Source organism: Dendropsophus ebraccatus, chromosome 7 (assembly GCF_027789765.1).
Source record: "Dendropsophus ebraccatus isolate aDenEbr1 chromosome 7, aDenEbr1.pat, whole genome shotgun sequence".
In the NCBI taxonomy this organism is placed as follows: Eukaryota; Metazoa; Chordata; class Amphibia; order Anura; family Hylidae; genus Dendropsophus; species Dendropsophus ebraccatus.
The window spans coordinates 27,996,091-28,021,919 of record NC_091460.1 but is presented as its reverse complement, the minus strand read 5'-3'; the positions used below and the strand labels follow the sequence as shown (position 1 = coordinate 28,021,919).

General features: G+C 41.0%; 1 protein-coding gene across 14 annotated transcripts in view; it reads left to right on the top strand.

The window, feature by feature from the left end:
• CTNNA2 (catenin alpha 2) overlaps nt 1–25,829 on the top strand; it is a 1,387,623-nt gene that overhangs the window by 293,924 nt on the left and 1,067,870 nt on the right. For all 14 annotated transcript variants that reach the window (XM_069977183.1, XM_069977185.1, XM_069977181.1 and 11 more), the window contains one exon: nt 3,065–3,268. In XM_069977183.1, coding sequence (XP_069833284.1) covers nt 3,065–3,268 — 204 coding nt within the window. The remainder of the gene's footprint in view (nt 1–3,064; nt 3,269–25,829) is intronic.

Here is a 25,829-nt window from a genome sequence, read left to right as displayed (position 1 = left end):
TTTTACATTTACCATCCCTCTGAAATCTGTCTCCGTTTGAATTTCCCGCTGTACAGGTCCCTGAAGCCCCAGTTGGCTTCATCTTTTCTCTACTTCCTGGTTTGGGCTTTCCCATGATGCACTTTGTCTCCTGTGATGTCTAACTGACTCTGTAAGACTATGTTCACACTACGTAAAAGTACGGCCGTAGTTCTCGCCGCAGAACTACGGCCGTAGTTTTGCGGTGTGTAACATAGCCTTATGTTCAATGGGATCCCACATCGTATACGCTCCGGCCGGGATCCCATGCGGCGCCGGAAAAAACTGACAAGTCAGTTTTCTGCGGCCGGAATTCAGTGAATTCCGGCCGCAGGAAGCCCTGTCAGTTCACACAGTGAAGCGAGTGGATCCGGTCGCTTGCTTCACTGTGTGCTGTGAGAAGCTCTGATGCGGGCGCGCGCTGATGCGCCCGCATCAGAGCTCCGTGGCCGGAAAGATCACCCGGCCGGTACTTAAGTACCGGCTGGGATGATCCGGGCTAAGACCGGCCGTTCTGTGACCCGGCCGGGGTCACGGAGCGGCCGGTTGTTCACTTAGTGTGAACATAGCCTAAAACTGTTAGATGGCTTACAGCTTGTTCAGCCAATCAGAGCCGAGCAACCTGATAAAGGGAGGCTGGCCTAACAGGGCTTAGAGCCGGCCTCCCTCTTGATGATGTCACTGTCACAAAATGGCTGCCACAGAAAAGCCTGGGGTCAACAGTCATTAGGTAAGAATGAGCTTACGACACTTCCTGGTGGGGGGTTGAGGGGGGGAAAGATAGGGAAGGGGGGCAGGTAGGTGATTGAAGCATATTACAAAGTTATATAACTTTGTAATGTGTTTCAATTACTGGGAAAAAGCTTTTCGCTGGAGCACCCCTTTAATTTGTCTGTTCTGGTACTACAGCAATAAGAATAGTGAAGGTTTCTGCTACAGCAAGCTGCCTCTCAGTCCAATTAGTTTAGCTTTGTTCTAGGATGTATCCAAGAGCTTAGAGGCTATTTCCTTACATTGCAACGCAGGAGAGAATAAAGGAAGAGGGGAACGTAAGTAGTGGTATGTTTTTTTTTAGTAGTATCCTTTGACCTAGGAGTACAGTACTTCTTTTCCTTATATGATACAGAATTTGATGTAGGACTGTAAGGAGGAGAATGCAGTGGTATCTGATTTATGTCTGGCTGACAGAAGAAGAATTGATGCTGGTGTTGTACTATCTGATTCATTCAGGTCAAGCCTTCTGTTTTAGCTTCTTTTATTTTTATTTTTTGTCTTCATTTTGGGAAGAACAGATTCTCTTGTAACGTTTAGTAGAACACTAAAGGTCCCATAAAAACTCGATAAAAGTGTAATTGATGCCTGTTACCAGGCTTAGAGGTCACCTTGTGGTTCTGTTTTAGACAACAAAAAACTAATTCAGCAAACCATCTGTTGAGGGATTTCTTGCCAAACATAAAACACTGCTCTTCACGTCATTGTATATTGCCCACCAAATCAGAAAAAGGGCGGATAGTGACGCTTTCATGGTTGCTGTATAGTTTTTAATTGCTAATTTGATTTCACTTGCAGTAGAGAGTCAAATATACTGTATGTTTATAGCCGGATCTCTTGTGCGGTCGGGGGAACTTAAAGTGTCAGCAACTCTTACCAACCAGAAAGTGAGTACAGAAGTCAGTAAAATTAGTGTGTATGTTTGGGCCGCAACAGATCACAATTTTGACTTCCGGCATCAACCCAGTGGTAGAGATAAAGTGAAGGCCCAGTGTGCAGGCAGTGTGGGTTGTAGTCTCCATATCACGGTATGGTTCATTGGACTGGCACACTTATAGGATTGGTGGTAGTAGCCCCTCAGGACATTCCCTGAGTGTATGTCTCCTGACTGGTATTCTGTGAGGGGTCTTTGATGGTAAAAACTGGAACTCACAGTTCTCTTTACTTTGCAAACAGTTAATGCTGCCACTTTAAAATGAACTCCTTTTTTAGGCTGCAAACACACAGGGCGGATCCACAGCGGATCCCTGCCCTGTATTGTCTATGGGAAGCCATACTCTCAGTGGGATGGACATGGAGTATGTCAGGAGACCGCCCCGTTAACCCCCGCCGGCTGGAGCATATACATTACCTGCTTCAGGATCCGGTCTGCTTTGGGGGTTGCCAGGTGGACGACCCACTCAGAAAATCAGTGTGCTGCCCTGTCCATAGACATTACAGGGCAGGGATTTCGCTGCGAATTGGCAGCGAGAAGTCCGCTGCAGATCCTCCTCGTGTGTGCAGCCTTAGGCTATGTGCAGACTTAGCAAGAGACCGGCCGTTCTGTGACCTGTCAGGGTCACGGAACGGCTGGTCTCTGAAAAGATCATCCCAGATGGTACTGCAGTACCGGACGGATGATCTTTAGGGCCGCAGAGTTCTGATGCGGGTGCATCCATGCGCGCCCGCATCAGAACTCCCCACTGACAGGGTTTTCTGCGGCCACTAGGTGTATACACTCTGGCCGGGATTCCCTCAGAAGGCAGCACAACGTGAGTTCCGTGGGAATTCCCACAGAACGTACGTTGTGTGAACATAGCCTAAGGGTGCGTTTACAGCAGCAGATTTGATGGCGCAGATTTAAAGTTGCAGATTCAAAGCAAATAAAAATCTGGCCATCAAATCTGCTGCAGATCCTGTACGTGTGAACGCACCCTTAAGGTTAAAAATAGGCAGAAAGACATCTGCTTGGCTCACTACTTCTCTCCCAAAGTTCCTACCAATGCAATTCCCAACTGTAGGGTGCAGATCTTATGTTGCACACCACACTGTAATGACTTACTTCTTAAAGAGAGGCTGGGCTAGATCTAAGCTCCTCCTTTGTTCCAGAAGGTTCCTATAGTTTTATGTTTAGAGGAAATCTTTTCTTTTCCAATAGCACAGTCTGCATAAAAATATTGATAGTTAAAGTGTAAAACGTTCAAAACTCCTAACCAGTCCTCTTTGCAGCTGGATCCATCCTTCCTTCTCCCTCCAGTAATGACTATTAACACGTGTGTTCTTCTTGTTCCCTCAGAATAAGATCATTCTAGACCCTATGACCTTCACTGAAGCCCGCTTCCGGCCATCTCTGGAGGAGAGGTTGGAGAGCATCATCAGTGGGGCGGCCTTGATGGCGGACTCCTCATGCACCCGCGACGACAGGAGAGAGAGAATCGTAGCCGAGTGCAACGCTGTCCGACAAGCCCTCCAAGACCTGCTGAGCGAGTACATGAACAATGTAAGTGCCCTCTCTGTGTTTCTTACTATTGACTGTGGTGGTGACTAACTCGGCTGGTATTGAGCTTAAGTTTCACAGACAACAAGACGATTACATTGCCACAGAGGGAGTGCTAATCTCTGGAAATGCTTCAATAAGTATTACTTAATTGTTTCTCTCATAGGGAAACCATAATGGATTTTTCGGCATGATCCCCTTGTGAGAGGCATATTACATTGCTATGGTGTAATTACAAATGGGAGACGCTGGGGGTTCTGAAATGTGACAGTAACGTCTTGTTGTTTGTGTATTCTATTATAAATCCCTTGTATTGGATGGGTGTCTGGCAAAGAAAAGAAACCTGCGTTGGTACCACATACAATGTATATCTATACAATGTAAATCACTGTAGGCTTTTAAGTCATTCTCACTCTATTGTTGTATCAATAGTTTCTATTAGTGACGAGGGAACATGTTTGTAAATATATATATATGTTCGTATGAATATGCCACTAATTGATCACGAACAATTGGTTCGATGATGGGAATGGTTATAACGATAATTTGTTAAAACATATTTGAACATGTGGAACTGCGTAAGTCTCCTCCCACTAATTTGAAAGAGCCAATGAACATGTGGGGAAGGAAGGGCACACGTAGTAGCCATGTTCACTAGTGGCATTACTGTGATTGGCTGTACGATTAGCCTCATTACGTACATGCTATAAATACCGGACGCTGAGGTAAATTTTCTCACAGTCTTTCTTGATTCTTGTGCCCTTCAGTAGGGAGAGTGAAAGGAGCAGGGACAGCATCTGAAATATTCACAGTAGTAGTTAAGTCAGTGTAGGGAGGGAGAGCTGACCAAGTAGGGCTTAGAACGTTGTGAAATTGTCAGTGTAGGGAGGGTGACAGAATCCAGCGTTATAGCACTATAAGGATTTATTTCTTACTTAAGAAGCCATCAGTCGTTTTTAGGGCTAATTTATATATTTTTTTTCTTTCATTGATCTTTTTGTCTGGCTCTGCTACGCGCTTATGCTATGCTCCTCGTAATTGCTCAGCTATTATGTATTTTACACTTTGCATCTGATCCGTATGCATGTGTGTAGACTGAAATGTACGCTTCTACTGTATGTTTGTTATTTGTTCGTGAAAGTTCAGGGAACTTGAACCGATCACAATAATTTTTTATTTTTTTTTAATGTTCCTGATCGGAATCTGAACTGAATATCGGGATGTTCGCTTATCACTAGTGTCTATATTTGGGCAGTGAACTGTAAATGTGCCCTAGGTGAAATTAAGCCTAGCTTCTTTTCACCTTTAAAGGCCTTTTGAGACCTGTTAAAGTGGTATTCCCATCTCTAGAGTTCTTCCCTATCCATATGATAAGGGGTAACAAGCCGATCAGGGGCTCCGACCGATCCTGAGGTCTGATCTCAGTGCTCGGCAATGATTAGAAGCCCCATAAAAAATAAATGAAGCCTTCATGTCACACTTGTTTATTCGTTCTCGGGATCGGTAGGTTCCCAGCAGTCAAAGACTTATCCCTTATCCAATGTGGATAGGAGATAACTTCTTTGGATTGGAGTTGGAATACCTCTTTAACAACTAGACTTTTTAGGAATTTTAAAGATCATTTAATAATTGTCACATTTTAAATGGGTTTTCCAGTGCTACAAAAACATGGCCACTTTCTTTCCAAGACAGCATCCTTCTTGTCTCCAGTTTGGGTGCAGGTTTTGTATGTCAGTTCCATTGAAGTGAATCGAGCTTAAAGGACAAGTGCCATGAAAAACTTTTTCCCAGTAATTGAAGCACATTACAAAGTTATATAACTCTGTAATGTGCTTCAATCACCTATCTGCCTCCCTTCCCTGTCTTTTCCCGCCTCCACCCCCCACCAGGAAGTGTCCTGACTCACACAGACCTGATTACTGTCGTCACCGTCACCAAGCTCTTCTCTCAGCTCCTACTCCTGTTACAGCAGCCCCCCCTCCCCTGCCTTGTCAGGTGACTCAGCTTGCTCAGCTCCCATTGGCTGAACAACTGCAAGCCATCACTTGTCACATCTCACTTGCTTATCTTCCTTCTGACTGACTCCGGCACATAGGCAGCTCCCCCTCCCCTCATACCCTCTCTATTGCTGCCGTGGACTCAGTGAAGGAGTCATGTCACTAGAGAAGATAAGCTGAGCAAGCAGAGTCACCTGACAAGGAGGGGAGGGGGAGGCTGGTGTAACAGGACCTAGAGCAGCCCTCCTGCTGATGACTCATCCTCACAAGAAGGAGCTGCCTGGTGACGGTGACGACAGTAATCAGTTCTGTGTGAGTCAGGTCTGTCAGGACACTTCCTGGTGGGGGGTGGAGGGGGGAAAAGACAGGGGAGGGAGGCAGATAGGTGATTGAAGCACATTACAGAGTTATATAACTTTGTAATGTGCTTCAATTACTGGGAAAAAGTTTTTCATGGCACTTGTCCTTTAATTGCAAACCGCACCTGAACTGGACACAAGAGTGGTGCTGTCTCTGGAGAACTAGATATACTCTTTAAAGGGGTTATCCAGTGCTACAAAAACATGGCCACTTTCTTTCAGAGACAGCCGGGGAGGAGGTGGCTTAGAGAAGGTGGCTGAGGAGGTGGCTGAGAGTGACTGAGAGAAAAGACGTCCACTCACCTCCCCAAATCCAGTGGCGGTTCCCGTATCGCGGCGCTCCGGTCCCCGGACGCTTCCTGGTGTCTGACGCGGGCTCGTGACGTTTCAAGTCCGCTCAGCCTGTCAGTAACAGAGGCGGAATCCGTTTCAAGTCCGCTCAGATCCCGCCTCTGTCACTGACAGGCTGAGCGGACTTGAGACGTCACGTCTCGAGCCAGCAACAGACACCAGGAAGCGGCCGGGAACCCGGGACCGGAGGGACGCGTTGCGGGACCCGCCGCTGGGTCCGGGGAGGTTAGTGGATGTGTTTTCTCTCAGCCACCTCCTCCCCGGCCAGATCCCAAAATAGCCCCCCGCTGGAGTACCCCTTTAAGCTCCATTCACTTCAATGGAACTGAGCAGAAAAACCCCGCCCAAGTTGGAGACAAGAGTGGGTCTGTCTCTGGAAGAAAGTGGCCATGTTTTTATAACACTGGATAACCCCTTAAAGGGCCCTAGCTTTTTTATTTTAGTACTTTTTGCACACTAAATGCATGTTTTATTGTCAACTTTTTGTCAACAGAACTTTTTTTTTTTTTACTTGTCAAATGTAAGGGCTTGATTTTGCTGGAATGAGTTAAAGATTTCATGGGTATTTTTTTATTACACACAATGTAATAATTAATATAACAAAAAACTAGATGGATCCAAATATCCTAATATATACTCACAGGCTATAGGTCACCACTAGTATTTATGTCCCCCTTTTGTTATGTAAATATATAAGAAATGTCTCTGTCTAAAGATTGAGCCTATTGTCTAAGTACCAAGACCCTCCATTAACATAAGACCAGCTCTTTGAAAGCTTTGTCGAGATTGATAAGGATCCCATTCTGGAACTGAAATGCGTTGTACCTGATGGGTGAATAAGTTCATTGAAGTTGAATTGCCTCTCGGTTCCTTGTTAGGTGTTGTACTGTACAATTACGGTCCTGGAGCCAAGTCCTGGAAGCCGGACACCCCTATGGACTACAGACCTCAGCACTGTGCTAATCTAACTTTATTTGTTTTATCCCTATATACAAATGTGACATTTTTTCCCTCATCTCTAAACCTTATATACCCTGGGTTATAGCCTGTTATCACTAATCTTTCTAAGACTTTTTTGTGTATTCTCCTTAGCTCCTTTAGGGAGTACTCTGGAGAAAAATTACGTTCCCTGTCCGACAGCCACTGTACACTGAGTTGTGATCGGTACTCTCAACGCTCTTGATATATTAAAGCGACGTTGATGACTTTTCTACTTATGCTGTTATTAATTTATAAGGACTTGTCTCTTATGATGTCATCAATGTTGAATGACTTGTTTCTTAGTGATGTCATCAGTGTTGAATGACTAGTTTCTGAGTGATGTCATCATTGTTCAATGACTTGTCTTTAGTGATGTCATCATTGTTCAATGACTTTTCTCTTAGGGATGTCATCAGTGTTAAATGACTTGTCTCTTAGTAATGTCATCACTGTTGAATGACTTGTCTCTTAGTGATGTCATCATTGTTCCATGACTTATTTCTTAGTGATGTCATCAATAGAGATGAGCGAACTGGATTCATCCGAACCCGAACATTCGCCATTTGATTAGCTGGGGCTGATGAACTTGGATAAAGCTCTAAGGTTTTCTGGAAAACATGGATACAGCCAATGACTATATCCATGTTTTCCACATAGCCTTAGGGCTTTATCCAAGTTCAGCAGCCCCCGCTAATCAAATGCCGAAAGTTCGGGTTCGGATCGACTTGAGCATGCTCAAGGTTTGCTCATCTCTAGTCATCGATGTTGTCTCTTAGTGAGATCATTGGTGTTGGATGATGCATTCCAAGTGATGCCATCAGTAGCAATGAGCACAACAGCATGCTCCAGTCTGACCAAATCTAGGAGTCTCGGCATCTGATTACTGGTGGCTGAAGAAGTTGGATGCAGCCCTAAGGCTGCCTGGAAAACATGGATACAGCTATAGCCTATGGATTGTATCCATGTTTTCCAGGACTCCCTAGGGCTGCATCCAACTTCAGTCAATGGTAATCAAATGATGAGCATTGAAGTTCGGGCGCATTCAAGATTGCTCAAGGTTCCTTCATCTCTGATCATCAGTCTTGGATGATGTGTTAGTTAGTGAAGTTATCGGTGCTGGATGGCGTGTTAGTTAGTGATGCCATTGGTCTGGATTGCAGCTTAGTTATTTCAACACTGTTGGTTGACTTGTTGGAATATATATTAACTTGTTTAGATCTCATTTGGTTTGAATAACTTGTTTCTTATTGAGCCATTGTGTTGGATGATGTGTTTCTTAGTGATGTCATTGCTGTTGGTAACTTGTTTCTTATTGAGTCATCGTTGTTGGATGAGGTGTTTTTTAGTGATGTCATTGGGTTTGGATAACTTGTTTCTATTAAGTCATTGATGTTGGATGATGTGTTTCTTAGTGATGTCATCAGTGTTGGATAATGTGTTTCTTAGTGATGTCATCGATGTTGAATGATGTGTTTCTTAGTGATGTCATCAGTGTTGGATAATGTGTTTCTTAGTGATGTCATCGATGTTGAATGATGTGTTTCTTAGTGATGTAATTGGTTTGGATAAGTTGTTTCTATTGAGTAATCAGTGTTGGATGATGTGTTTCTTAGTGATGTCATCAGTGTTGGATGAGGTGTTTCTTAGTGATGTCATCAGTGTTGGATGATGTGTTTCTTAGTGATATTATCGGTGTTGGATGATATGTTTCTTAGTGACATCATTGGTTTGGATAACTTGCTCTGCTGATGTCATTGGTGCTGGATGACTTTTTTTTTTTCTTAGTGATGTCTTCAATGTTGGATGACTTGTTTCTTTATGTCATCAAGGTTGCATGTTGTGGTCATGTGATGCTACTATACTGTGGACTCTTTATGGAGGAATAGTGACGGAAGGAGTCTGAAGACTTCTTAAACATGACGGAGAAGACTGCAATGCGTGTTTTCGGGAGTTAATGGTAGTATTATTAATAGGTTTCTGATTGAGATGCTTGGCCATTATTTAGAATACATCTGTTCTGTTTTACGCTTCTGTGAATTTTTATGTTGTGTGTGGGGGGCTATTGAATACAACATCAGATTTTCATCATGAAAATGTGTTCCCGATTTTCACAATGTATCGGGCTGATTTAACCCACAACTAGCAAAAGCCAATACAGAGTCTATCGACAAACCTGAATGGCGTATATATCTGTATTGTTATCCAAAATCCCATCCATACTGAACACTCTATGTGGGTGTCAGTCCTTACTGTCACCCAAACATTTTGTTCAAAAAACAGGAGACTCAATCTAAACATGGCCGGTTGTTGATACTATAAGGACTGTCAGTAGTAAGTCGGACAAGTTACACCTCCAACTATCTGTTTGCCATTCTATACTGTAGTTCTTTTCATGAACAAGGAAGATCAGGATGAATAGATACTACAAGAATATTGTAGTATAAAAATTAATATTCATTTTGGTTCATGGATGAGAATTCTAAATGCCCTCCCCTTCCATCTATTTCCTCAAAAAAATTCTAATACCATATTTCTATTTTCTAATATACATCACTAAAGGGGTACTCTAGAAACTCTGGACAGTTCCTGACATAGGCACAGTTGGCAGCAGAGAGTGCTGTGTCAGACAAGGAAAGAATACACCACTTTCTGCAGGACATACAGCAGCTGATAATTACTGGAGATTTTTAAATAAAAGTAATTTACAAATCTATATAATTTTCTGCCATCGGTTTTCTGAGGAGTACCCCTTTAAGCCAGCGGAAAAAAAAGCCCCCATAAATATATACTGATATTGACTCTCTGACTTGTGTAGGCTGCACAACTTGTCTATCGCTTAATCCAATCTTGTCAGGCTGTTGCTTTTCAGTTTTTATACTTTTCAAAATGTCATGGTGTTATTAAACGTCGGGAGGAGGGAGGCGAGACAATATTTGTCGCTTTTTCATGTTTTAAAGCTTTCTACATCTCAGAATTGGGAACGCAATGACATCATATTACCATTTACAATTAAGTGTTTTTGTTTTTCTTCACTTTTTTCCCCAAACTGTTTTTTTTTTCCATATATTTTTCTATGGCGTATTCTAGTGGGGATTTGCAAAAAACGTATAATAGCTGCAGGAACGGGTCTAAGAGAAAGATAATGACACACTAGTCTGCAATTACCGTAGGTGGAGAATGGCATCTCGTTCCGAGTCCTTGACATAGCATAGCGTGCGTTATGTAGTTTATATAATGGCAAGCAATCATTTCTTTTTCATTTTCACTAAAAACACGGGTTACAGGATGCAAGGTACAGGCATTCAGGACCTGGGAAAGTCAAACTTCTGCAGACAAAGACCTGCCCGTGTTTCTATGCAGTATAATAACTACAGGAATTTCCCTTGATGCATTGCAGCTATAGATGACAGAGGCTTCTTTGTCTCATTTAAAGGTTTTTTGTTTTTACTTGCTGCCTAAAGTGAAATGATAAGTTTCTCATTTCCTGTAATTACCACTAGGGGGAGCTTATGAGCTTAGCATGTAAATTGCCAGCCAAAGCACACGGAAAAGCATGTTAAAAGGCAGACATTCACTGTAAGCAAGCAGATCTATCCTTTTCAATAAAAGATATTTTTGAAAAAATCTAAGGAAAGCAAGATTATATATATATATATATATATATATATATATATATATATATATATATATATATAAAAAATCAGTTTTCCCCAACCTCCTCAATTGATGCATGCAAAACTACAACTTCCATCACACACTGTTTGGGATGGTTGGGAAAAGTAAGGAACTTGGAGGTGTTTTATACATGCCATATTGCCTAGGCTGTTTTTAACATCATTTAGTGACATGCTTTACAGCAAGACTCATGGACATAGATGACAATAGACAGACTCATCCCCTTGAAAGGAATGTTAAACATCATTAAGTGCTCTGTGACATTTGAAAAGATCATTCCACAGGGAGCTGCTATTGTCTTGTGTTGATTCTATCTATCTATCTATCTATCTATCTATCTATCTATCTATCTATCTATCTATCTACAGGTGTCACATGATGCTGTAATGCTGTACAGATCACTTTACAGCAGCCTCCTCTTATCACCATAGACACAGCAGGAAATCTCAGCTTAGTTTTAGCCTTAGTGTTGAGAACAAAAACTTCAAGATATCCAGATTATTTTATAATATAAATAGAAAAATAGAAAACCGAACCGAGCTCAAGTTTTTGCAAGTTTTGACAGGTTCGGAAAGAATCTAAAAAAAAAAAAAACCTCCCCAAAAAAGTTATTTTCATCTGTTTGCGTTCCCCCTTTGTCTTCTTGTGGCTCTCCGGTTCGGTCCTATCGTCTTCTCTGGCAAAGGTCTGCTCAGCCAATCACAATCTGACTGGCACGGGACAGCTCTGCAGCCTGTGATTGGTTGAGCGGGCTGTCTTTCTAGAGACAAGAGTGACAACCGGCTCAGCCAATCACAGGGCACGGTTCTGTCTCATCCCAGTCAGCCTGTGATTGGCTGAGCGAGCCCTCACCGGAGAAGACGGAAAGACCAGACCGGACTGGAGAAGCAGGAACCTGGGGGAGTGTGAACATGTAAGTTCATTAAAGTTCGGCGAACCTACCGGATTAAACTTTTTACAAGTTCGCTCTTCTCCAACCAAAAATTCTTTTAAAAATTGTTTAACATAAAAACATTATTTAAACAAAAAGTCATTTTCCGATCACATATTCCCTTTAAAAAAGTTATCCAAGATTTGAAAAACATGGCTACTTGTCTTGTGTGTGTAGTAGTGCAGCTCAGTTCCTCCGCCACTTTCACATTCCATTCCGGCACAAAACTTGTATGAAAATTGATGCGGTCGATCCTCATTTCAGGTTATCTTAGGCTAAAAATGTCTGAAGTTGTACTTTTAAGAGAAAGTCTGAACTTGAACTTTTCAGCTTTTCATCCTCCTCACAATGAATGACAATTGTGGAAGTAGGACAAGAAAGCGTTCTGCCTACACAGGAACTTTCCCATGCCAAATCTTACTCAGGGGTAGGCACAGCATTATTTAAGCATTTACAATTCCCTATGCACAGAATCTGTCAGCCGGCAAATATCAAGTGGAGCCGCAATTTCAGCCGACAAGATAAAGAAATACATTTACAGCTAGTTTCAAGTTAATTTTCTTATTGCTTTGTGATTTTCGCCGGGACCTTTTCCCGCTGTATTTTGCTGTATTTGCAGCGCCGAGAAGTGAAACCTCCCGACCTCAGTATTTGTCAGTGAAACGCGTCGCGTGTCACCCCCATCACATAATAGAAAATGTAATATCGCTCTGCAATTTTCACGCACAACTTCTTCTGGTCCAGATAGGAAAGGAGGGAGGGAAAATTAAGACTCCAACACGGGCAACTCTGATTTACTTCGTTTTACGCTTCATTTTCTTCCTAGGCCATACATCTATTGTTTTTTAAATAGCATCAGGAGAGTTGGAAGAAAAATCAATGGGTAGATACTGCGGAGATCAAAACTCATAAAACACTGCGGGGCATGCATATTTAAAGACCCCCTTAAGCACAACTCGCCTTTAAAGGCTATGGAAACCTTTGAAATATTATTTTTTTATTGTTCTCATAAACCATCATGCAACTTTGCAACTAGTTTTCTTAAACTTAAATTATCTATTGTTTTATTTATACAGCTCTTATGCAGACCTATGCATCTCCATGGTAACAGACTACCAACAGGCCTGTGTAGTCAGATCCTACATTTTCATCTGCCCCCATATCTATAGGTAGAAAAATATGGCTGGTTCCTTCAGTGAGCCATCTGTGCATGGGTTGTGTCTCGTATTGAAGCTCAGCTCAATAAATAGGACCCAGTTTCAATGCTAGTTACAACCTATACTAATGCAAGGCGCTGTTTTTGGAAGGAAATAAACATATAGGTTTTCCTAATTGATACAAGGGACCTACATTCTATTCATCAGTCGGGCGTCCTAGTGGTGGTACATCCATTGGATAAATTTTAAACTTTGGAAGACAATTCAATGAGAAGGATACAATGATTATAGGACACCTCCGGTGCTAAAGATAAAAAAAATAAAATAAACATAGACAAACACATTTTTTAGACTTACCTTCACTGCTAGGTCTGTCTCCATTTGAATATCCCGCCTATCTTGGGTCCCCAGGGCTCCCAACACTTCCTTTTCCTTCGGCCCGGAAGCATCAGATGACTGACAACTTGCTCAGCCAATCGCAGCCAACCTGCTGCGAAGACGTGATCGGCCCAAGATGGCGCTGGCCGTGGTCAACAGGAATCAGGTACATATGCGTTTTAAGGCCCTGTTCACTCTACGGAAACTATGGACATGTCAATTCTTTCAGTTGAGAGGTACGGAGAGCGGAGGCGCATGAGTCCTCCCATTCAAACGGATAGAAGGCAGGATTTGGCAGTACGATTCCGTAGTGGGACTGGGCCCTAATACGTGATAAGGGCAGAAGGGGTTGATAGGGAAGGGGGACAGAAAGGTAATTAAAGCACATTACAAAGTTATATAACTTTGTAATGTGTTTTAATTGCCAGGGGAAAAATCATACTAGAGTTGTCCTTTAGTGAGTTTCTCTTCTTATTTCTAATGGTTAGTGGAGCTTCACAGTATGTAATTAAGCAGAGTTCTTTATGCTTATAGGTGTGTATCTGCGAAACAGCACTCCGTAAGGTCAGTTGGGGTATTGCAAGTTAAATCTCATAAATGAGTTTTCTTCACTTGATTTTACTGTTTAAAGGGGAACTATCAGCAGGTTAGATGAATCCTATTGTGCACAGAAGGTATGTCTCCTCTTACTTTCATCCTCTGCGCCATTCCAATGCAGTTAGTTGGTTACCTCTTGGTCCAGTAATACCATTAGGAGCATTGCCCCACTCCCATAGTGCCAATTCGGCCCGTCCCCGGCAGACCGACTCCACTGATAATCATTAGAAGGGATGGGTTGGCCGGGGGTGGATTGGCGCTATGGAGACGGAGCAGTGCTCCTAACAGTGCCCCAGTGCTCCGAACTGTCCCACTGCACTTAGGAGTAAACAGCTAAGTGCACAGGATTGGTGACAAGGATGAAGGTAAAAGACATACCGTCATCCTCGGCATCTCCTGTACAATAGGGACATATCAGCAAGTGAGATTCGTCTAATCTGCCAATAGTTCCCTTTAAGGGGTGAATGTATTGTATAACTATAATTGACTTTCTTATTACCGATATTCCTCTTTTATTTGCATCCAACAAATTGTCTTATATATACTTATTTCTATAAGTAATGCTAGGTTGGTATTTCAGGGTTAAATCCTGCCATGCCTGTGTTGTAGGAGGAATAAGTCGTTGTACATGTCTGTGGGTGAAAGGTTATGGGTATGGCAGAATAATATATTATCCACACTACGGAACAGCTCTATGTCCACATCTGTGTGACAGCAGCTGAAGGCCTCTTTGTGCACGCTGGCCCATTTAGCTATATCAACCAGAGCAGGACAATCTATAAAATGACTATGTTAACAATGTCCTGTGTGTTTTCCAGTGTCCGTCAGCATGTGTTTTTGGAATACTGAAACTAATGTGCAAACAATAGGGAGAGATGGAGAGGAGAGAGAATAGCAATCTAATTGTGCAGTCTAATTGTGCGTTTACACAGAGAGATTTATCTGACAGATTTTTGAAGCCAAAGCCAGGAATGGATTTGAAAAGAGGAGAAATCTCAGTCTTTCCTTTATGACCTGTTTCCTAGTTATAGCCTGTTTCTGGCTTTGGCTTAAAAAATCTGTCAGATAAATCTGTCTGTGTAAACGCACCATAATATCTATCTATCTATCTATCTATCTATCTATCTATCTATTTATCTATCTATCTATCTCCTATTATCTATCTATCTATCTATCTATCTCCTATCTATCTATCTATCTTCTATCTATCTATCTATCTCCTATCTATCTATCTATCTATCTATCTATCTATCTATCTATCTATCTATCTATCTACCTCCTATTATCTATCTATCTATCTATCTATCTATCTATCTATCTATCTCCTATCTATCTATCTATCTATCTATCTATCTATCTTCTATCTATCTCCTATCTATCTATCTATCTATCTATCTATCTATCTATCTCCTATTATCTATCTATCTATCTATCTATCTATCTACCTCCTATTATCTATCTATCTATCTATCTATCTATCTATCTATCTATCTATCTATCTATCATCTATCTCCTATCTATCTATCTCTCTATCTATCTCCTATCTATCTATCTATCTATCTATCTATCTATCTATCTATCTATCTTTCTATTATCTATCTATCTATCTCTCTATCTATCTCCTATCTATTATCTATCTTTCTTTCTATCTTTCTTTCTTTCTATCTATCTATCTATCTATCTATCTTTCTATTATCTATCTATCTATCTATCTATCTATCTATCTATCTATCTATCTCTCTATCTATCTCCTATCTATTATCTATCTTTCTTTCTATCTTTCTATCATCTATCTATCTATCTATCTATCTATCTATCTATCTATCTATCTATCATCTATCTCCTATCTATCTATCTATCTATCTATCTATCTATCTATCTCATTTGACATGGACCAAATAAAACCTGTTCAGCCCCCATGAAGAATTGGGATATGCATAATATCTAAATGTCTGCATAGCTACATAATAATAAAAAAAAAAAATACAGTTGTCAGCTTGAAATATTTCCCCTTTTATTATTGTGGATTGGTCTTTTGTATATTTGTATACCCTTTGTTATTTCCCGCAGGTTGAAGGAACACTATTCTTACATGCACTGTGACCTTGAAATTACAACATTGAATTTCAATAGCAGGTTTTCTTAGGGCTGACTCTGTAAATTGATGGATACATGTTAAAAATGTTTCCTTTGTATGTTTTTTTCTTCTCGAAAGCAAACATGAAAATCATTGTGATAAAAAGCTTACAATTGTGATGCAGAACAACCGGCACCAGATGAAGGGAGGGAAAGGATAAGGTTTCTTATCTTTATTCTGTCAAGAAAAAGAAAAAAACATAAGGAAAAGAGCAAAAATATCTTACTTTACTTAAAGGGGTACTGTTGTTTTGTCAATCTCTACTTGTCGGAGGGGTTTATTGCCAATAAGCTGGCTATAAAGTGGGTCCTCTATTGATCAGCTGTGATCTGGTAGTGGAGTTTGGCAGAGTAAGTGTCTGACAGAGTAAAGTAAGTGTCTAGCAGAGTAAAGTAAGTGTCTGGCAGAGTAAAGTAAGTGTCTGGCAGAGTAAAGTAAGTGTCTGGCAGAGTAAAGTAAGTGTCTGGCAGAGTAAGTGTCTGGCAGAGTAAGTGTCTGGCAGAGTAAGTGTCTGGCAGAGTAAGTGTCTAGCAGAGTAAGTGTCTGGCAGAGTAAGTGTCTGGCAGAGTAAGTGTCTGGCAGAGTAAAGTAAGTGTCTGGTAGAGTAAGTGTCTGGCAGAGTAAGTGTCTGGCAGAGTAAGTGTCTGGCAGAGTAAGTGTCTGGCAGAGTAAGTGTCTGGCAGAGTAAAGTAAGTGTCTGGCAGAGTAAGTGTCTGGCAGAGTAAGTGTCTGGCAGAGTAAGTGTCTGGCAGAGTAAAGTAAGTGTCTGGCAGAGTAAGTGTCTGGCAGAGTAAGTGTCTGGCAGAGTAAGTGTCTGGCAGAGTAGGTGTCTGCAGCAGAGTAGGTGTCTGCAGCAGAGTAGGTGTCTGACAGAGTAGAGTCTGGCAGTAAATGTTCTGTTTCCCTACAGCACCACCACAGGGGAAATTAAGGTGTCACTGTCTTTTCAAAAAACTTTTGACATGTCCTATAGAGATGTTGAAAGTTTTAATTTGTTCCAAGTTTGAGTGTTGTCAAAAGTTTTTTGTAACGACCAAGACACTTTAAGCATTACACACAGTAACTATTCACATCAGTGAGTTGTTGGGTAATATAGGGCAAGACAGGTCCTCCAAGGCTAAAAATTTTCTCTTTGTGCCTTCTCTCTACTCTGGTCAAGAGATGAGTATATAGCACAGCCCCCCTCCCCATTAACTTCTTAAAATAATAGGGTTAATATCTTATCTTACGTTGACCTTTATACATATACACACAGTTTTGGTACTTGACCCCTGCTTGAGTCTCCTAATGTATTAGACCGAGTGGAGACTGAGCTGAAGAACATCTCATGCTGGGCCAAGATCCACCCCCAAAATCTTCCAAAACAAGCCCTCATCTAGAATAATCAATGAAGAATAAAGAATAAGCACCGCCAATGTCCAAGTTTTAGAATTGTTCCATCAAAGAGGTCCACTTCACTCTTTATACATTACTGATGGTCCTCCAATAGCCAACATCTTTTGCTTTTAAGCAGCAATATTATGTAAGAGCAAGATGGTGGTATTATGTGACCTGTATATGAAGATTAAGGTGGCGGTATAATTGTATTGTTAGCGATTCTATGGCAGTAATATTTGGGCACAGGGTGGTAGTTTTGTGTAAGCAAGTGTTATTTGGCATTGGTTCTGTCCAGCTTTCTCTGGTCAATAAGTAGTAATATTGTTTTAAAAATAAATGTAGGTGATATTATTGGGATAGCGGTATTATTTAGGTATTATATGGCAGTATTATGAGGGCACTAATTAGCATTTTTGTGTAAGCATTGTATTGAAGTGTTATATGGCATAGTATATGTTTGCTGTGTGCTGCTTTATCTGCTTATTGAACGCAGTGATATGTGGCGGTATTATTTAGGTATTGTATAGCAGCATTAGTTGGGTACTGAATGGCAATTTTGTCTACATTGTATGGAATTATTACTTGGCATTGTATCTGTGTTGTTTATGCGCAGCGTTTGCTTGGAGCCCCCGGACGGAGGATAACATGCATAAACAGTAAGCTTAGCCGAGCACTCTTTGTACAGGCTGTCAGTGAACAATACTGTGCTGAGCTGGTAATATAAGCCTTATTCGGCGGAGATGAAGACATTGTCAGCAGTGCCGAGACACCATATTTTAAACAAGTACAAAATACATAAACAGGGATGTTACTATTCATCTCATGCTGTTACACAGTGCCACCGAGAAAGCAATTTCTAAAGCTCTTTTTTTGTTTCTGATGGTGATTGACACTTTATCATCACAGGGATTATTAAGAGTCCTCTTTACAAGCCCAGTGTCTAGGTGAGAATATTACTGTGACATCTCCCTGACTGGCTCCAGGCGGCCTTACTTGCCCATAAAAAGAAGGAAAAAGAAAGTGTGCACATTTCTACGTAGGCTGAAGAGCGCTGAGGGTCTTCTAGAAGTCAAATTTTATCTGTCTAACTTGGACAAGAACGCTTACACAAAGTAAAGCTTTCCTTGACTGGATAGATAATGTGATCAGAGCAGAGTCATTTGATGCCAGTCATTATGAAAAGATATTATTGGTTCTTCATAGGTTATCATAGTGCTTGAAAGAAACGATTCTCTTGTTTTGAGAAACAGACTGTATCTGGTATTGCAGCATTTAGTAAGTTTCTCGTGCCTGCATAAACTAGTGACAGAAATGCTGAACAGATCGGTGTATTACATCATTCTGTTCAGCCGTTCTCCTAATATGCAGGAGAATAGGATTCTTACCCATACCCCCGCCCTCCACCTGCTGATTGACAGTTGACTGTCTATACACAGCATGGATAGATAAATACCAATCAGCAGCTGGTGAGTGGAGTTTGTTGGTGCTCATGAATATCCAGGACTGCTGAGCACATGCACAAAATGGAGAGGACTACTTATTGTCCATGTTATTCAGGAGGATATCTATGAATCAGCTGCACAGAACAATGTAAGTGATGCATCATTCTGTTCAGCTTCTCTGTTAGTAGCTTAGTAGAGAAATGCTAATTTTTTTTAGTTCTTTCATAAAATTATTTAACTTTGTAATATAACTATACTCATTTTTTTTATTATGTTTTTATTGCCTGGTAGCTGGGTAACACAGCCTGTTATGACCTCTCTGCTGCCACCAGTGGCTGTGTAGGGAATTCCAGGGCTACAGAAGCCCTGGTCCCAGCATAGTTTAATATTGCCAACACTGATCCCCCCCAGTAATTGCAACTGGACAAGCTGTCTTTGTGAAGAGCGCTGCAGCCCTGCAAAGTAAAGCAGAACAAGTGCTACTTCACTATGTTAGCGATATCTAACTGTGCCAGGAGCAGGGTTTCTAAAGACCTGCAGTTCCTGACATAGCCACTGGTGGCAGCAGAGAGGTTGTGTTCCCCTTACTGCCGCAAGTCAATGAAAACGCAAAGAATAATAATAATAATAATAGTTATTTTACAAAGTTATATAATTTTATAAAAGGAATGTGAAAATAATAATAATAATAATAATAATAATAATAATAATAATAATAATATTAATAATAATAATAATAATTATTATTATTATTATTATTATTATTATTGTAATTTCTTCTCTGGAATACTCCTTTAAGGTTGAAATGCTATACGAGACATAGAGTTTGGACAGGAGTGGTAGTAATAATTTTAAAATTTTTAGTCCTAAAGGCAGATACCACAAGACATGTTTGTGGTGTAAATGAGCTATTTTGGCTAAGAGGCACCTACTGTAGACATTATTAAGTTTTAATGTTTTGATGTATACATTGCATTACTATATGAATGACATATACTCCTGAGCAGACGCTATTGACCAGGCGTATTGATGTCTAGCTATTTCAGAGCTCTCCATGGTGCTGAAACCTTAGTGCATTAGGAATTCGATTATATATTACCTTTAATTAAGAGATTTTATATTTATTATAAGCAACAGAAATTATTCATGAACCTAATAATAAAAAAGTAATGGTCAAGGCCAAGAAAATTCCCTTAGAGGCTTTGTAGCCTGGACTGATAATAAAAGGCAATTTTTATGTATTTAATTTTTTAGCTATCGAGGTGTTGTTTCTTATTATGGAGATCCAGCTGAGTTATGGAGTCTTACATTGCTTCATGGGAAATATATATGTAAATTAGCTGTCTTTCTTTACTATTGCCACATTTTGGAGGTTACATAATAAAGGGTCAGACACTGACTTACAAGGTAGTGGCTTCCAATAGGTGACGGTCGAGAAGCTGTTTCCTGGAAGCGGAAAAATTTGACGTTTTCTAGAAAGAAATATTTAGATCAGACGATCACATGATCTAATGAAGGGAACTTCCCGAAACGTGCCTTTAAAGAAAATTCTTGAGAAGTGTCTTTCACAAGTTCCACCTCTCTGTGCTTTCTATATTCCCTATCCCTAGGATAGGTTATAACAAGCTGATCACTGGGGGTCCAACAACCTGGACCCCACTGATGCCAAGGACGGGGATACAATAACCCCGTAATGAATGGAGCCCTCAGTGTGCTTATTCAGACACCCTGGCCGGCGCTCCATTCATTCTCTATGGAGTCACCAAATGTCCTCCTATTCTTGTGGGAGTCCGGGTTCCCCCCGCCCTCATCAATTAGCTAGTTATCTCCTATCCTATGAACAGGCCATAACAGGCCCAGGTGAAAATACCCCTTTAGGGTGCGTTCACACATACAGGATCTGCAGCAGATTTGATAGCGCAGATTTGAAGTTGCAGATTCAAAGCAAATCTGCAGCTTACAATCTGCCCCATCATATCTGCTGCAGATCCTGTACATGGGAACGCACCCTTATAAGGCTGGGTTCACACTACGTATATTTCAGTCAGTATTGTGGTCCTCATATTGCAACCAAAACCAGGAGTGGATTAAAAACACAGAAAGGCTCTGTTCTCACAATGTTGAAATTGAGTGGATGGCCGCCATATAACAGTAAATAACGGCCATTATTTCAATATAACAGCCGTTGTTTTAAAATAACAGCAAATATTTGCCATTAAATGGCGGCCATCCACTCAATTTCAACATTGTGTGAACAGATCCTTTCTGTGTTTTTAATCCACTCCTGGTTTTGGTTGCAATATGAGGACCACAATACTGACTGAAATATACGTAGTGTGAACCCAGCCTAATTAAAGTGATTGTCCATTTTTTTTTTTTTTAAATCCTTTCTTATAGGAGAACAATCTAAACGTAAGTCGAGGTCGTCCTGCTCCTAAACCCTAAGTGTAAGCAGGAAATGGACCCTGAAATAGGTATCCAATTACTCTACAGTGCCACCTTAGGTGAAATAAAGTAGTACATGGTGCTGGAGGACTGTGCATAATGAACAGACCTAGGGTCTCTAGAGAAGCACAAAGAGATTCCTTTTAGTCTCTCTCTCCTGGGACTTTTTCATGGAGGTCCTAAAGGATCACCCCTTCTATTAAATAATATTGCCTTTATAGGGTACTCTATACTGGACACCCCCTATAATCTACTATTATTTTCTGGTAATGATCTACAGACAACTTCTCGAGCGCATCAGTGAGCGCACCCCGGACAGAATGGTTCTAGACAGAAGCCACTGTCTTAGAATTCCATAGGATTATGTAGTCATTAAAGTAGAAGTTCCACTCGATGGTGACACAGTTTGTGAACTCTCTGTGTCAGCTCCTGGGTGTATTGCCAGTTGTTAACCTAAAAGAATCATGCAGTACAATTTTTCCTAGAGCAGGAAACAGAAATGTCAAGTTTGATTCATGAGCTTCTTATAAACTATCTCTAAATAAAGAATCTTATTTCTTTAGGCCTTCATGTAAAAGTAGGTCCTGTTAGCAGGTAAATTCTCGCTGTATATTAAAGAAACCCCTTATTTCAGTGGGGTATGATGGGCAAAAGTGTTAAGGGGGTTAAAAGAAAATGTCAATGTTCATTAAATAGACTTTTGGGGACTAAAATATTGATCTTATGGGTCTTTCTACTGTAGCCCATTTCTATTAAAGGGATTTTCCAAGGATAACACATTGATGGCCTATCAATCGGATGGGGTATCAATATTTTATCAGTGGCTTGTCAACGCCCAGCACCCCCACCTATAAGCTGTGTTGCACAGTCACTGCCCAGCTGCTGGAGACGGAAGCCTTGGATCCATACAGTGTATAGTCAGGACACCAGGTTACTCCAGGACACATTAGTGAGACCTGCACTGCAGGAACCTGGCGCCACCACTATACCGTATACAAAGCAGAGGCTAATGGCTTCTGTACATTGTTCATATCATGGTTGTTCAGAACAGCTGATTGGTGGGTTGTGGGGTGTTTGCTCTTTGAACTTTGTTTTGATGACCTAAACAAGTGAAACACTGATATCTTGTACTATGGGAGCTAAGTAAAACATAGCTGCTTTCATCCTGAAACAGCACCATCACTTTCCTTCAGTTTGTGTGCAGTATTGCATCTCAGTTCCACTGATTTGAATGGAGATGAGTTGTTTATATAGTATAAATACAGAGAGAGTGAGAGGAATAAAAACTTTCCTCTCCCACAGCAAGAAGTCCTAGCATAATCTCAGAGCTGCTCTCTCTTCCCCTCCCACAGCTGGAAGCCCCAGCATAATCTCAGAGCTGCTCTCTCTTCCCCTCCCACAGCAAGATGTCCCAGCATAATCTCAGAGCTGCTCTCTCTTCCCCTCCCACAGCAGGAAGTCTCAGCATAATCTCAGAGCTGCTCTCTCTTCCCCTCCCACAGCAGGAAGTCTCAGCATACTCTCAGAGCTGCTCTCTCCTTCCCTTCCCACACCTCGAAGCCCCAGCATAATCTCTGAACTTCTCTCTCTTCCCCTCCCACAGCAGGAAGCAATGCACTGTTAAAACCAATGTTGCTGAGAAAACTCCTTTAGTAAAGTCAGTATCCCCTAAGTACGATGTATGTATGTAGCTGTAGTGTACATTTGATGGGGTAAGATATTTGTATACAAATATTGCTAATGTTTTACAAAAAAGTTATGTTTTTCATGGCTGGCAATCCAATGTTTATGCTACCATTCCGGCACAATTAATATGTCACGGGCTATAGAAACCGCTCTTTCAGGCTCAGCCATTATGTGTTGAGGCGGTATAGGTTAAACTAACACGGATTTCAGGGAATCAACAAATTCTGCACATTCCGGCTTAGCTGTACACATAGAATAACGCAGGTAATCCCTGCACCGACAACACACAGCTATATAGTGTCTTCTGGGGGCTCATTACCATCTCATTGTTCACAATGCTTGTGGTGGGCTTATCTAGCTTGCCACATGTAACTTCAATATACACAGCCATAAGACGCTTGGAAAGACCCGACGCATTTTAGAAAACTTTATATATTATATTCCCTCACTTTGGACTGTTTTTCCCAATATCCCTTTAAGCACATACAAGGTATTCAATTGTGTATAAATACTAGTCTGAACACCCTGATGCTGCTTATCTCAGGGCAGCATTAGAATCAGCCACAAAAACCTTCCTGATCTCCAGCACTAGACATCATGCTACTCCCTGAAGGCATCCGATAGTGGGCTGATCCTGCTGTAATTGGAGAAATGTGCCATATCTATAGCCAGCTTAACCTGCAGTCCCATGTCAAAGCCCAAATTGGGATATCAGGATGAGTCCTACACAATGACAAACTCAGCACTGCTATATCTGAAATGAGTTTTCAGGTATAAAACAGCTGCAGGGTTGGTGTATGTGGCTGTGTGACCTTTAGGACATGTTCTTTGATTATATGGGACCTCTGGCACAGAGCGGGGAAGAAGACAGGATGCCGGACATAGCAGAAGCTAGGTGAGTATGAGTATTTTTTTTGTTTGTTTTTTTTTTTTTAGCACAGTGGGGCTGATACTATATGAGGCTTTCTGGAAAGAATGTTAAATATGGTCTGCATGGGGGGAGAGACTATATAGGGATTGCAGGGGTGAGGGAATGATATTAAATGGTGGCTGCAGGAGGAAGCTGATTACATGGGGACTGGGGGGTACTAAAAAGTGGCTGCAGTGGAGCAGTGAAGCTTTAAGGGGGCTGCAGGAGGGACATATTAAATGGCGCTGCAGTAGGGAGCTGATACTAAATGGTGGCGGCATGGGGGAAATGGATAGAATATGAGGGCTGCAGGGGGTATCTGGTACTATATGGGGGCTGCAGGTGGGATGTGATACTATATGGGGGCTGCAAGGGGAACTGGTACTGTATGGGGCTGCAGGGGGGATATGATAGTATGTGGGGGCTGCAGGGGGGGTCTGGTACTATATGGGGGCTGCAGGTGGGATGTGATACTATATGGGGGCTGCAAGGGGGATCTGGTACTATATGGGAGCTGCAGGGGGGATATGATGGAATGTGGAGGCTGTATGGGGGATTGATTTGATTTGGGGACTGCAGAATTCTGCAAATTCCGTACAGGGCGCCAGTTACCCTAAGGCCAGCCTTGGTGTTTGTGCTGTAATGTGTCTAAAAACACAGGGAAAAAATGTGGATAAATGCATTAAAAAAAAAAAACACGTGTATGAACACAGTCTTACTAAATATTGACTATAATAATATAGTAATAGGAAACACATGATGAATACAAACAAGTAAAAATAGAACATAGTCTTTCATTAAATATAAAATAATGCAAAAACAAACAAACAAACTATAATTCCCCTTGGAAAACCTTATCTGTAACCCTAGCCCTGCCTTAAGTCCCTAATTAGGTCAATGTATATATCATAGTAAATGTCGGATGCAAATACATTCTATTTTAGGACTTCGCTACATAGTTATGAACGTATGCTCTAGATTACCATTACTATTTGTACACACTAAAAGGCTAAAAATTCTCAAAAAATAAAAAATAATAATAAAATTACATATAAGGTGAAAACTAGCATTGCTTCCTTCTGTCCTCATTGCAATTTGGCTCCATTAACTTCAATGGCTCTGCAATACCAAACACAACCTGAAGACAGGAGTGGCGCTGTTTCTGGAAGTAAGCGGCTATATTTTTCTAATCCTAACCAACCTCTAAAGGATATGTCCTACCTATCAGTAGATGTATTTGATGGTTTGTTGCTTAGACAAGCTGTGGGCCTTCCAGTCGTGAGATGAAAGCTATGGAGGGGAATATTGATTTTTGCAGTTTTATATTTTTACCCTTTTGAACATGCAGATTGTATTTTGGAGATTTTTTTTTTGCCAAAACAGAAGGAGATAGTTGTTAAGGAAATCACGTCTCATCTCTCCCAACGATCTCCCTGCCCTTTAGCCATTTAACTAGTTGTTAAAGCAACATGTAATTTTATGACTTTCCTGGTTTATTTTGTGAAATAAATGATGCGTCGTCACACCATAAATACAGTCAACATTATAAAATTCCAATTTTGCCGGCAATAAAGCGCCCGGCACAACCTCTTTGAAGTCCCATCTGACTTATGAAAATGTAAAGCAGAGTCTCCTTTTATTACACGCGACTCTCTCGCTCTAACCTGTTTTATATTTCCAATTTGAAAACAGTCTAATAAAACCGTGACAGGTAGGCAGTCTATTAAAAAGACAATGTACAGGAGAATATATAGAGCTAATTAGAGCCGATTCACAATGTACAGCGTGTACTGTATGGCTGACACCGCCAGCTCTACGCTGTGCTCTTATGTATGCAGAATAGTGATGTGCCACCTACAGACCCTGACGCACATTAATGGTGTCAAATTATTTGCATTAAAGTGCAACGGCGGTCACATCAGACCATTCTAATTCCTGTCCATGTACTAGTATTATACTAGTTATATTCATGTATTCTTGTATATACGAGGCAGTAGTATAGTAGTTATATTCTTGTATATAGGAGCAGTATTATAGTAGTTATATTCTTGTATATAGGAGCAGTATTATAATAGTTATATTCTTGTACATAGGAGCAGTATTATAGTAGTTATATTATTGTATAAAAGAGCAGTATTATA